We start from the raw sequence: 11,692 nt of genomic DNA, 5'->3' as shown, positions 1-11,692 counted from the left end.
ATTTTATTCATGGGCAGATAAATTAGGTTCGATCCCATAAATTAATAATTAAAATAAAAAAATGCATTAATTTAAACACTACTACTACAAATAATAATAATAATAATGCATATATTAAATCAAATTGCTCTTTAATTCCTTCCCAACATCCAGTGCTTAAATGTCACTTCATCCCAATACGACCACCAACTATTGTGATTTGAATTACAATAATAATGAAAGGAGGCGGGTGTGTGAGAGAGATAGAGGGTCTTTATCCCTGCGCACGTCCATAAATCGCATCAAATGACAGTCGGCCAGTTAAGAGTTAAAGGGAGGAGACGGAGAGTGACACGCCTCATTGGGTAGATTATGTGCAGCAAACAAAAAGTGTGTGTCTGTGCGCTAGTCAGCCAGAGAGCACCGGGCCCCATCTGCGCGCCTCACTCCGTCTCACTCTCTGTCTGCCTCCATCCGTCCAGTCGGTGCGCCCTGCCAGAGAGAGCCGGAGAGGATCTGCAGCCCTGCAGCAGCAGCATCACTGTCACTGTCAGTGCACCGGGGGGGTGGGGGGGTGGGGGGATGTTCTGATAGGAGGAGCCCGGGAGCGCAGCATCACCTCCATCACTGGCATCCGCCACCTCCTGCTAGTTTTCGGATTTTTAAAACATCTTATTTTGATTTCTGAGAAGGGTTTGGAGGCAGCGCTCTCCACTCGCTTGTGGAATATTGCTCCTCTTCATCGTAAAGGTAGGTTAGTGCTTTGGTTGGGCCTATATTTATATTATCTAGCTGGAACCAGCAGATGTTTCAGCTGAGGCTGATTTAGGGCAGCTTTGTGCCTGGCGCTGCGTTAGCAGATGGGTTAGAGGGAAATAAAGAGCCCCGCTCCAACCGCAGCGGGTTTGAATGGGAAGGCGGCTGCTTTCCGTTTTATGGGAGCTCTTCATTTTTCTTTCATCCAACGCGTATAAATAACCAAAGGCTTTTTTGTTGTTGCTACTATACCTTCTGTGTGTGGGCTTTTTATATTAATACATATGAATACATTAAAAACTGTTTCTGTATTGAAGCATATTTAAGGCTCAGCTTTGAGAGCCGCTTTAACTGCCTGCAACGATGTTGTAGATCAAAACGCTTCAAATTAGTTTAAACAAAAATCACTTATCTTTACACCCAACTATAAAAAAAAAAAAACGAAATTGTATTTTTAATTTTCTTGTGTAACAGAAAAAGCCAAAACAAGCAGAACGAAAAAGGAACCGATCCCTCTGCGTAAGAACTGTTTAGATGAGTCCAAAAACATTTTCCCACTGGTGTGTCGAGGGGAAAAGACCGAGCTTTTCACTTTTAACATGAGAGCCTTGCTTTATTTTGGATGAGCTGCTTCACTGTTGCGGATCGTAGGAAAATATTTCGATTAACAATTGGGTAAAATCTGTGTGAAATCCATTGCTTCTTTTCCTTTGGTTTATTTGATCTAATTAATGTTTTGTGTCTCAATCCCTAACAGAAATATCTTAAATATAGCCTACAGAAATCCCAATTGTGCAAAGATCTGTAGATTAGCAAAACATCTCTCCTTTCTGTAATTTTTCATGGCCTTTTGAATGTATTTAGTGCTGCATTAGATGCCGAACAGCAGTGCATCAGGTGCAGCTTTCCGTGCGCATTTTTAGCCGCATGTAGGTCCTAAAAATGAGGGAGAAGAGGAGGGAGGGAATGAAGAGCCACATGCAGCCGCCTAAACGCACACATTGTGAGGTTAGGAAGGGAGAAAGGAAATAATTAACTGATCGTGCTGCTTTAATTACAGTCTCAGAGGGGAAAGTGCTGGATTATGGTAATGAGGCGACATACGCTGCCGCTTGTAGGAAGGAGAGAAAGGCTGGCTGACACGAAACCGCTGACTTTGACGGTCCACTTGAAACCCAGTAGACATGCCCACCCCAGTAGACCTCAGCAGCTCCCACTCAGGGAATAATCTCTGTTTTTTTCTGCTCTGAATCGAGAATAAAGACGCATTTTATTCAATTATTTCCCACAGTTTTAATTGAAACCTGCAAGAGTTTTCTCCCATAAGTCAATAATGGGCATGTAGAATACAAAAAAAAAAAAAAAAAAAGTTTTAGTTAAGCCGAGGGTTTGCAAACCAAGTCGCTAATATTAAAGGAATTTTATTGGGATATTTCGTTTTTAAATTATAGTAAAGCAAACAAGACAGTGAGCTGGAAAAGGCGAATGCAGATATTATTGGCTTAAAACAACCTGTATTCTTTTATAAAAAGAGAGCTAAGAGTAAATATAACTTTAAAAATAAATTAAAACCTGACATTTGTAGTATTTGTAAGAATAATTAATAGAGACTTATTTAGTTTTAATTAATGATTTTTTTTAATACTTAACATTGTATTAATAAACTCGTCAGTGCATTATTATTAATAATAATTAGATTTTGAAATGATTAATTATGTTATTTAAAGAATTGTGAAATGTTAAAACCTCGACATTAACATGCTAAAGCCGTTCTGAGCGAAACAGAGGGTTGAATAAATTAAAGAAAACGGCGGAGAGAAAAAACGGGCCCCATGTCATCTGATTTAGAATCGGAGGAGATTCATTTCCTACCATCAGGGACAGGGAAGCAAAAATCCACTAAACAACTCCTTTATCTCACATTTAGGACTAATTTCCCAGTATGGAAAATAAAAGCTGAAGATCCAGCAGCGTTGCGACACTTTTTCCTCCTCCCGCTCCTTTGCGTGTGTTTTATTTATCTGCGGTTAAATCCTGCGTGTTTTTCTGTCTCCCCGCAGCGTGACATGGAGGAGTCCAGCTCTCAGAAATTGGCGTGGGACGGAGACGCCAAGGCGGTCCAGCAGTGTCTGACGGACATTTTTACGAGCGTCTACACGACGTGCGACATCCCGGAGAACGCCATCTTCGGGCCGTGCGTGCTGAGCCACACGTCGCTGTACGACAGCATCGCCTTCATCGCTCTGAAATCCACCGACAAACGCACAGCTCCTTACATCTTCAGGGTGCGTAAACCTCCTCCTCCAGCCTCTTTAGTGCACACCTACAGGTGTAGTCCTATAATGGAGATTGCATTTAATCTCCACCTGTTTATATGTAAAAGGCCAGAAACATCCCAGTTATTCAGTATGTTGCTTATTAAAGTGACTTTTATTTCGAAGATTTTATTTTTAATCCGGCTTTTTGTACTAATGAGTGTCCAGACTATGAGTCAATATAAGAATATGCTTTCTGCTGTGCAGGTGGACACCTCGGCCGCCAACAGCACCTCGGAGGGCCTGATGTGGCTGCGATTGGTCCAGTCTGCTCGGGACAAAGAGGAGCAGAACCTGGAGGCCTACGTGAAGAACGGCCAGCTCTTGTATCGCTCGCTTCGCCGCATCGAGAAGGACGAGGAGCTGCTGGTTTGGTACGGCAAGGACCTCATCGACCTGCTGCTGCTCAGCTCCAGCCGAGCGCCGACCAAGAGCAAAGGTGAGCAGACTGAACCCGGAACTGGGCTGCCAGAAGCAAAGGTGGTCCACTCCTGGAGGGCTGGTGTGCTGCATATGTTAGATGTGTCTCTGCTACAACACAGCTGGTTTAAATATTTGGATAATCTCGTATCCTGCGACCAGATTCTGCAGAATTCAGGAGAGTTCAAGCAGGGAAGGATCTAAAACAGACAGGACAGCAGCACCTTGAGGACCAGAATGACCCACTTTTGCAGAATTCCCACATTGCATGAATTCCAGCATTTTTATCCTCAGTTTTCTAATTTTCCATCTCTGTTTTTCCCAGGTTCATCTCACCATTCCTGTCCAGACTGCAGCCAGCGATTCCAGTTTGAGTTCCCTTTTTTGGCCCACCTCCGGTTCCGTTGCACCAAAAGGCTGCAGAGCATTGCTGAAGCTGACAAGGAACCCGGAAAAGAGAGCAGCACAGAGCGACCAAACACAACCACAAGCAGGAACAGCCCAAAGCTTGGTCGCTCGGAAGGCTTCAGCATTCCGCACGACAGCAACAAACCCTCCACTGACTTTCACAACCTGGCACGGGATATGGAGAAGAACCGGACCAGCTCTCCGAGTGACAAGGAGGCCGAGATCTGCAGCGAGAGCTCGGGGAAAAGAAAGTTCTCAGAAATAGAGGACAGAGAGTCCCGAGGATCGGCCCTTCCACTTTCCAAGTCTAAAGAAGCGCTTGTAAGTTCTGCGCAAAATTACAGGGGAGTGTATGGCCTGGAGGAGAACCACAGGTCCTTCTCCCCTCCTGGATCTACAGAGCATGGAGAGGTCAAGCGCAGCGCCTTCACAGAGGTTAAGAAGTTACCTCAGAACCTCAAACACCACAGTGGCAACAAAAACCTCCAGAACTCCAACTCTGAGAACAAAGATGGAGGTCGCCCAAGCAGCAACCCTGTGGAGAAGCACCTTAACATCAGGCAGGTGCTTTCTGAAACACAGCCGCCCCAGACCTCGCCCATGGGCAGCGCTTTCACGTCGGTCAGCCAGCAGGGCAGCGGTGCAGAGAGGAAGAGTGCCTTCAGCCAACCAACTCGCTCCTTCTCGCACATCTCACCGCTGGTGATGCCCCCCAAGCTGCTGGACTGCCACCCAGCGGTGGGTGACACCATCTCCTCCAACAGACTCTATCAGGCCGACCACCTTGCCGCCAAGCTGCAGAGTGCGGAGCTGGGCGCCAACTGTCCAGTACCCAGCGGCATTGGCAAGCAGAACCCTTTCGTGTACACCAGCGCCGCCGCCTTCTGGCCCAAGAACTCCGGACCTATCCAGCTCCAGATGCCCTCGGCGCTCACGCTGCTGCCTCCCTCCTTCACCTCCCTCTGCCTGCCGGCTCAGAACTGGTGCGCCAAGTGCAACGCCTCCTTCCGCATGACCTCAGACTTGGTTTACCACATGCGATCCCACCACAAGAAAGAATACGCCATGGAGCCTCTGGTCAAGCGGCGACGCGAGGAGAAACTCAAGTGCCCCATATGCAACGAGTCCTTCCGTGAGCGGCATCACCTGTCACGTCACATGACCTCCCACAACTGACTTTTTCAGATGATCAGAGGGACATATGCTTGACGAGGGAGCGAGAACCTGCCTGGATTTATGTCGTCCTGACTGGAGATAGGCCACTGAAACCACAAAACAGCCCTTGCACTTATTTACACCTTGGACACGTTCTTGAAATTTCTTTTTGGTCTCTTGACTTTTCCTCCTCCTGTACAAAATGACATGTTTTCGACTGTGAGCAAATGCATTTTGACTTAAAAAAAAACAAAAAAAACCTAATCTATTTATTAATAACTTGAATCTTTGAGAATAAGGGAAGATTTAAATATGTGTAAATGTACAGTAAGTTGTATTTTATATCATGCAAATTCAAATATAGAAATGAATTACAATTGTAGTCACTCTTCCTGGTTTCACCACAGCAATTGTTTTCTTTCATGTTTGCAATGTTTAAGGACACAAATTGGGGATTTTATGTGAGACTATATTTCAGAGTGCATGTGATATTAAATAATATTGATTTAAGATACAGTCTATTCATCACATTGTGAATAATTTGTTTTATTTGAAAAACAAAGTGTAATATTTTGTGTCAGTGGGGAATAGTTTCAGTGTTTCTTCCTTTTTGCGGAAATTTACTACTTGACAGTTTATCTAATCATGTTGAATGCATTGACAATAAAATAGCTTTATTTTCACCTGTGGGATTTCTGGGTTTCTTTTCATTTTAATGTCACATACAGAACATTTCACACATAGCTAGCACTGTTTTATTTTAACTTCATAAAATTGTATTAAAACTAAAATGTGGCCACAGAATCCTAAAAATAGCAGTGTTAACCTATTTTGATTTTGTATTTAAATGAAAATACAGTAATAAATATATACATATAAGTTCAACCATATTGTTATTATCGTTATAATTTGTTATTATTTGATTAGATGTTATGGTAACATTAATTATATTTAAAATATGAATTAGCATCTATGTAGTAATATGTCATAATACAAAAATAAAAATACACCCGATATTACACTATGTTCTTCCTGCTTTCATTTTCGGCATCCAGAATGCAAGCCGTCCGTGTTCGACGGAGTTCTGTTGGAATAAAATCCAAAAATTCAGTGCAAAGGAATGATCCCAAAATTGTTTCGTCATTGAGTCAAACATCTCTGAGCGAAATAACATTTTTATCTTTCTAAACAGAAATAAACAGACACGTTCCGGTGAAGTGAGGATCAATTTCTGAGAAAATATCTAATTTGTTCAACTATTTTATTGGGAATTTTCATGTTTTTAAAACACAAAAAAATGTCTAAAACATAAGGTGCGAATAAAGAAATGACCCCGAATTGCATTAAAATACCAACAGCGATCTCTGTTACAGTGAGTCGTATTGATTATTTTTATAGCATGAAAAATTTAAAATTTTTCTTCAAATAAACAACAACCAGCCTGCCCATGATATAAGGCTATAATTAACAAAAAGAAAGAAAGAAATCAGACCCGATTGGGAACGTTTCAGGACACTGGAAAACTACCTTTGAATAATGATCCAATGTCGCCATCAAGTGGTCAATATGTAAACTACATGTCTAAAAATCTCAGTTTGCCTTTTTAAACTGAAATAATAAATATTCAGTGGAAAAGAAGAATTGTGTTCTTATATACAAAGTCTTTAGGGAGGGAAAGTAACTCCAAACTGTCCGACCTGTGATATGCACCACTGAAAGTTACCATTCAGTGGTGCATTTCTATTGGTCAGCTGTCTATTGTCAGATGACTACATGAAGAGAACCAAAGAGAAAATCAAAAACAAAAAAAAACAAAAACAGGACGCAGATTATGCTTTGTTTGTATTTGGGTTGATGACATCACAAGAGGCACAGGACATTAGTAAACATTATGGTGGATAAACAACTTTTGACAGATTTCAGCATGAATTCAGATGCATTCCAGTTGCATAACAGTTGCAGGGGGGATCAACTCACGTGTTTGAGCCAATCCATGAAGGACACTGCTGTGGATGGACATTGATCCTCTGCAGAACTTCAGCTGGTACGAATGTGTTAATTTCCCTCTATGAATCTTTCCTTCTGATTGTTTTTGGTGCTTCTATGCCAATTGTATGATCACTAAAGATCTTCAATCATGAAATCTGGCCATTCCCTTATGACCAGATCCTCTTCACTCATCGCTTTTAAGTGTTTTGTTATTGCAATTTTTCCTCAGATCCATGCAGCATTCTCACAAATGTATCAAACGTTTTGCTGCAGCCATGCAGAATATGAGTAAACAGCTTTGGAGGAGGAATTTGATTTAAAACATGTAAATATGGAGGAGAAAAGTGACAACAGAACTCTGATCAGTTGTGTATAATGCCTTATGTGAGGTCACCAGAGGCAAGTGTATGTGGAAGATTGTTTTTAGGAGGGAAGATTTTATGTTGATTAAATAATTTTAACAAAACAGGAAAACAAAAAGAAAACAAACAATGGGGTTCCAACTACGTTTTTAAATTTGACTACATTTTTAAAAATCTGTTTAAAGCTTTAAACTCTGTGGGCAATGAAATGAGACAAAGATTTTTATGTACTGGGTTGTTAAATGAAACAGGACTATAATTTTCCTTTTTAAATGTCACTGATCCTGTGAGGACTGAATATTAAAGCAGTTTCAATAAAGAAAATGAAAGTAATAAATAGAAGTTCAGCTGCAAAAATGCTTGGTAATTAGCTCAGCTAAAGTATCTTTATTTATAATTCATTACTGTTGGACTCATATATTTGACAAAACGTCTGCTGAACCTTTTTATACAGCACAGCTTCTGTTATTCCAGTAAGATTTAGCAGTTAGTGCGTAGCACAATGTAAAGTAGGAGGATTAAATGAATAAAAATGTTTAGATGCAGTTAAAGATATATCCAATTTTTATATAAGTTTACCACAAAGATTAAAGTAGATTTTCTGACTCACTGGTATATAATTTTGTTGCCTTTATGCTGATTTGTGTATCCATTGGTATTGTATGCCGTGTTTCTGTTTTTTATGCATTCAATTTATCACAATTTTCTTATTGATTTTGAAGTCTTCTCACCCAAATAAGGTTTTGTTTAATTCACCTTTTGGTAAAAAGTAAGAGAGGACATGAAAGTACTGTGATTCAGCAACGAAGGTTCAAACAGCTGGTTTTGGTGGCTCAGGTGAGAACTTAACCATGAAAAAGTCTAAGAAGTGAAATTTTATGTATTTTAGAAGTTCTGATAATGAAGACAAGCTATTCAACTAATTATCAATAAATGAAAATTGATAATTAGTTTAAACTATTTAGAGTTTTTTTCAAACATTTCCTCCTGTTTCTGTAATGATTGCCTTTAGTGGAAATTAAGGAGGGGAACATATTTGTGGAAGCAGTAAATCCTCATTGAGGAACCTGGATAGCTCACTGGGTAAAGGGTTAGAAAATGTGCTGCTGAATCTAAATCTGGAAAAAGAAAAAAAAATCCATCTGGAGCAGCTGAAAGACTTTGCAGAGACATGCAGAAACCAGAGCAAGAAGAAGAGGGTCCGGCGCAGTGACAAGACGTTCACATCATGATAAATTACAGCACCGGTGCACATGTCCACACGTTAAATCAACACACACCTCCCATGTCAAACAGGTCAGTGTCACCACTGAGGCATGTGACGGACGGGAAGGGGGAAGGCAGGGCCCGGCGTCCACAAACCCACAAACACTCCTCTGATATTTGGTGCCCTCGTGCTTCTCTGCTTGTGTCACTGGGCCGCCTGTGCCCCAACTGTCCCTGCCGACATATTTGTCTCTGCATCAGTCAACTTTCGAGCAGCGTGAGACAGTTTAAATGTCTGCTAAACTGGTGCTTCCGCCTGACCCAGTGGACCCCTGTCATGTAATAAATTTAAAGTTTTAGGTATTTCAGACCTGCGACTTTTATCAGTAGAGAGGCGGCAGACAGGGGAGATGCTTTGCTTTTTGTTGGGGTTTTATATGATAGACCAACACAAAGTATGTGTGTGTTCAAATAGTGTTCCCAGACCAAATCAGATATATAATATGGGTCTGCCAAAGAATCTCCACCCAGTGGAAATGCACGGAGAAGCCTCCAACTGAGGAAGTTCAGGAAGAATCCTGAGAAGAAGAACTGGCTCCTCTCCAAGCTCCCTCCACATGAAAGTAGTTGGTTTATTTTAGAAAATAAACGGACATGTTAACCATTTAAAAAGAAAAATTCAAATTTGAAAACTTTCTGGTGAAACAACAAATAGTAAGAGGAGTGGCTAACCTTCCTTCTAAAGCATGTACTTACTGAGCCAAAGTGTTACCAGTTCACAGAGTTCAGGTGTACAGGCAGCAAAAGAAATGTCCAGATCAGAAAAGTATGAGGACTCCCAGGTAGCCCCTTGATCAATTGTAAAGTTGATCTTCAGGCTTTACAGGAGGTCAGCGCCTCCTGTTGCTGCCTGATTAGGGTACTGCTGCCTCATCATTATTTGTTGTTGGTCTAAATATACACAAACACAGTCGCCTGTTGTGGACTATTTCCGACCCACAATGCACTCAATCTACAGGTCTGCTGACAGAGACAAATTTACACATCATGTTCGCTCCGTGATGATCCCAGTGAATCCACATAACAGAATGTCTCTGGTGGACTCCGCCTCACCGGTACAGCACTGTAATTTGACCTCTTGATCTTCATACAGTGTTAAAAGTAAACAATGTTTTTTTATCTGGAACTCTGCTGTTAAAAGTGCACCTGCAGCTGGATTATAGCACCAACAAGGTGATTTACCCTGAGCTTTCAGCTGAAAACCTGATATTAAGCAGATGATCACAGATGATGCATCTGTCAGGTACTGTGTCAGATTTATGCTGAATTTTTACTCTTTCTTAAAGACAAAACTTTCAGCTACTGTCCTAAAAACTTATTGTGTCCCCCATTCTTATTTTTTCTAATTTTAAGCACATATTGCACAATAGGCCATCATAGTCACTGAAAATTGGTAAAAAATGTCCAAAGAAAAACTTTGAAACCTTCAGGCAGTCTGGAGAACTATTGATCAAGAACACTTTAAAATATTCTAAAAGTATATACACACGTAGAAAAAATTGTTGGTACCCCTCGGTTAATGAAAGAAAAACCCACAATGGTCACAGAAATAACTTGAATCTGACAAAGGTCATAATGAATAAAACTTCTATGAAAATGAACAAATGAAAGTCAGACATTACTTTTCAAACATGCTTTAACAGAATTATGTAAAAAAATAAACTCATGAAACAAGCCTGGACAAAAATGATGGTATCTTAACTTAATCACTGCAATCAAACGATTCCTATAACTGTCAATGAGACTTCTGCACCTCTCAGCAGGTATTCTGGCCCACTCCTCATGAGCAAACTGCTCCAGTTGTCTCAGGTTTGAAGGGTGCTTTTTCCAGACAGCATGTTTCAGCTCCTTCCAAAGATGCTCAATAGGATTTAGGTCAGGGTTCATAGAGGCCATTTCAGAATAGTCCAATGTTTTCCTCTTAGCAATTATCGGGTGGTTTTAGCTGTGTGTTTTGGGTCATTATCCTGTTGCAAGAGACATGACCTGCGACTGAGACCAAGCTTTCTGACACTAGGCAGCACATTTCTCTCTAGAATCTCTTGATATTCTTGAGATTTCATTATACCCTGAACAGATTCAAGACACCCTGTACCAGATGCAGCAAAGCAGCCCCAGAACATAACAGAGCCTCCTCCATGTTTCACAGTAAGGACAGTGTTCTTTTCTTCATGTGCTTCATTTTTCAGTCTGCAAACATAGAGCTGATGTGCCTTGCCAAAAAGAAAGATTTTTGTCTCATCTGTCCATAGGACATTCTCCCAGAAGCTTTGTGGCTTGTCAACATGTAGTTTGGCAAATTCCAGTCTGGCTTTTTTATGATTTGTTTTCAACAATGGTCTCCTTGGTTGTCTCCCATTAAGTCCACTTTGCCTCAAACAACGTCGGATGGTGCGATCTGACACTGATGTTCCTTGAGCTTGAAGTTCACCTTTAATCTCTTTAGACGTTTTTCTGGGCTCTTCCGTTCGTATTATCCGTCTCCTTGTTTTGTCATCAATTTTCCTCTTGCGGCCACGTCGAGGGAGGTTGGCTACAGTCCCATGGATCTTAAATTTCTAAATAATATGTGCAACTGTAGTCATGAACATGAAGCTGCTTGGAGATGATCTTACAATCTTTATCTTTAACTTGCTTGTCTATAATTTTCTTTCTAATCTCCTGAGACAATTCTTTCCTTTGCTTCTTCTGGTCCATGTTGAGTGTGGTACCATGTCACCAAACAGCACAGTGACTACCTGTAGCCCTATATATAGACCCACTGACTGATTACAAGAATGGAGACACCTGTGATGCTAATTAATGGACACACATTGATTTAACACGTCCCTTTGGTCACATTATTTTCAGGGGTACCATCATGTTTGTCCAGGCCTGTTTCATGAGATTATCTTTTAAAAGAGTTCTGTTGAAGCATGTTTGAAAAGCAATGTCTGATTTTCATTTGTTCATTTTCATAAAATCTTTATTCCTAATTGCCTTTGTCAGATTGAAGTTATTTATGTGGGTTTTTCTTACATTAACCGATGGGTACCAACAATT

The 11,692-nt window shown here is 40.9% G+C and overlaps 1 protein-coding gene across 1 annotated transcript; it reads left to right on the top strand.

Annotated features, from left to right (window-relative positions):
• The first annotated feature begins 376 nt into the window (after nucleotides 1-376).
• Nucleotides 377-5,716, top strand: prdm8b (PR domain containing 8b). Its single transcript, XM_047380348.1, has 4 exons — nucleotides 377-729; nucleotides 2,796-3,020; nucleotides 3,258-3,489; nucleotides 3,796-5,716. The coding sequence occupies exons 2-4, from the start codon at nucleotides 2,802-2,804 to the stop codon at nucleotides 5,052-5,054; spliced, it is 1,710 nt and encodes a 569-aa protein (XP_047236304.1). The 5' UTR covers nucleotides 377-729; nucleotides 2,796-2,801; the 3' UTR covers nucleotides 5,055-5,716.
• The last annotated feature ends 5,976 nt before the right edge of the window (nucleotides 5,717-11,692 follow it).

Source organism: Girardinichthys multiradiatus, chromosome 12 (genome assembly GCF_021462225.1).
Source record: "Girardinichthys multiradiatus isolate DD_20200921_A chromosome 12, DD_fGirMul_XY1, whole genome shotgun sequence".
NCBI classification, from domain to species: Eukaryota; Metazoa; Chordata; class Actinopteri; order Cyprinodontiformes; family Goodeidae; genus Girardinichthys; species Girardinichthys multiradiatus.
This window is presented reverse-complemented; position numbering and strand designations above follow the sequence as displayed.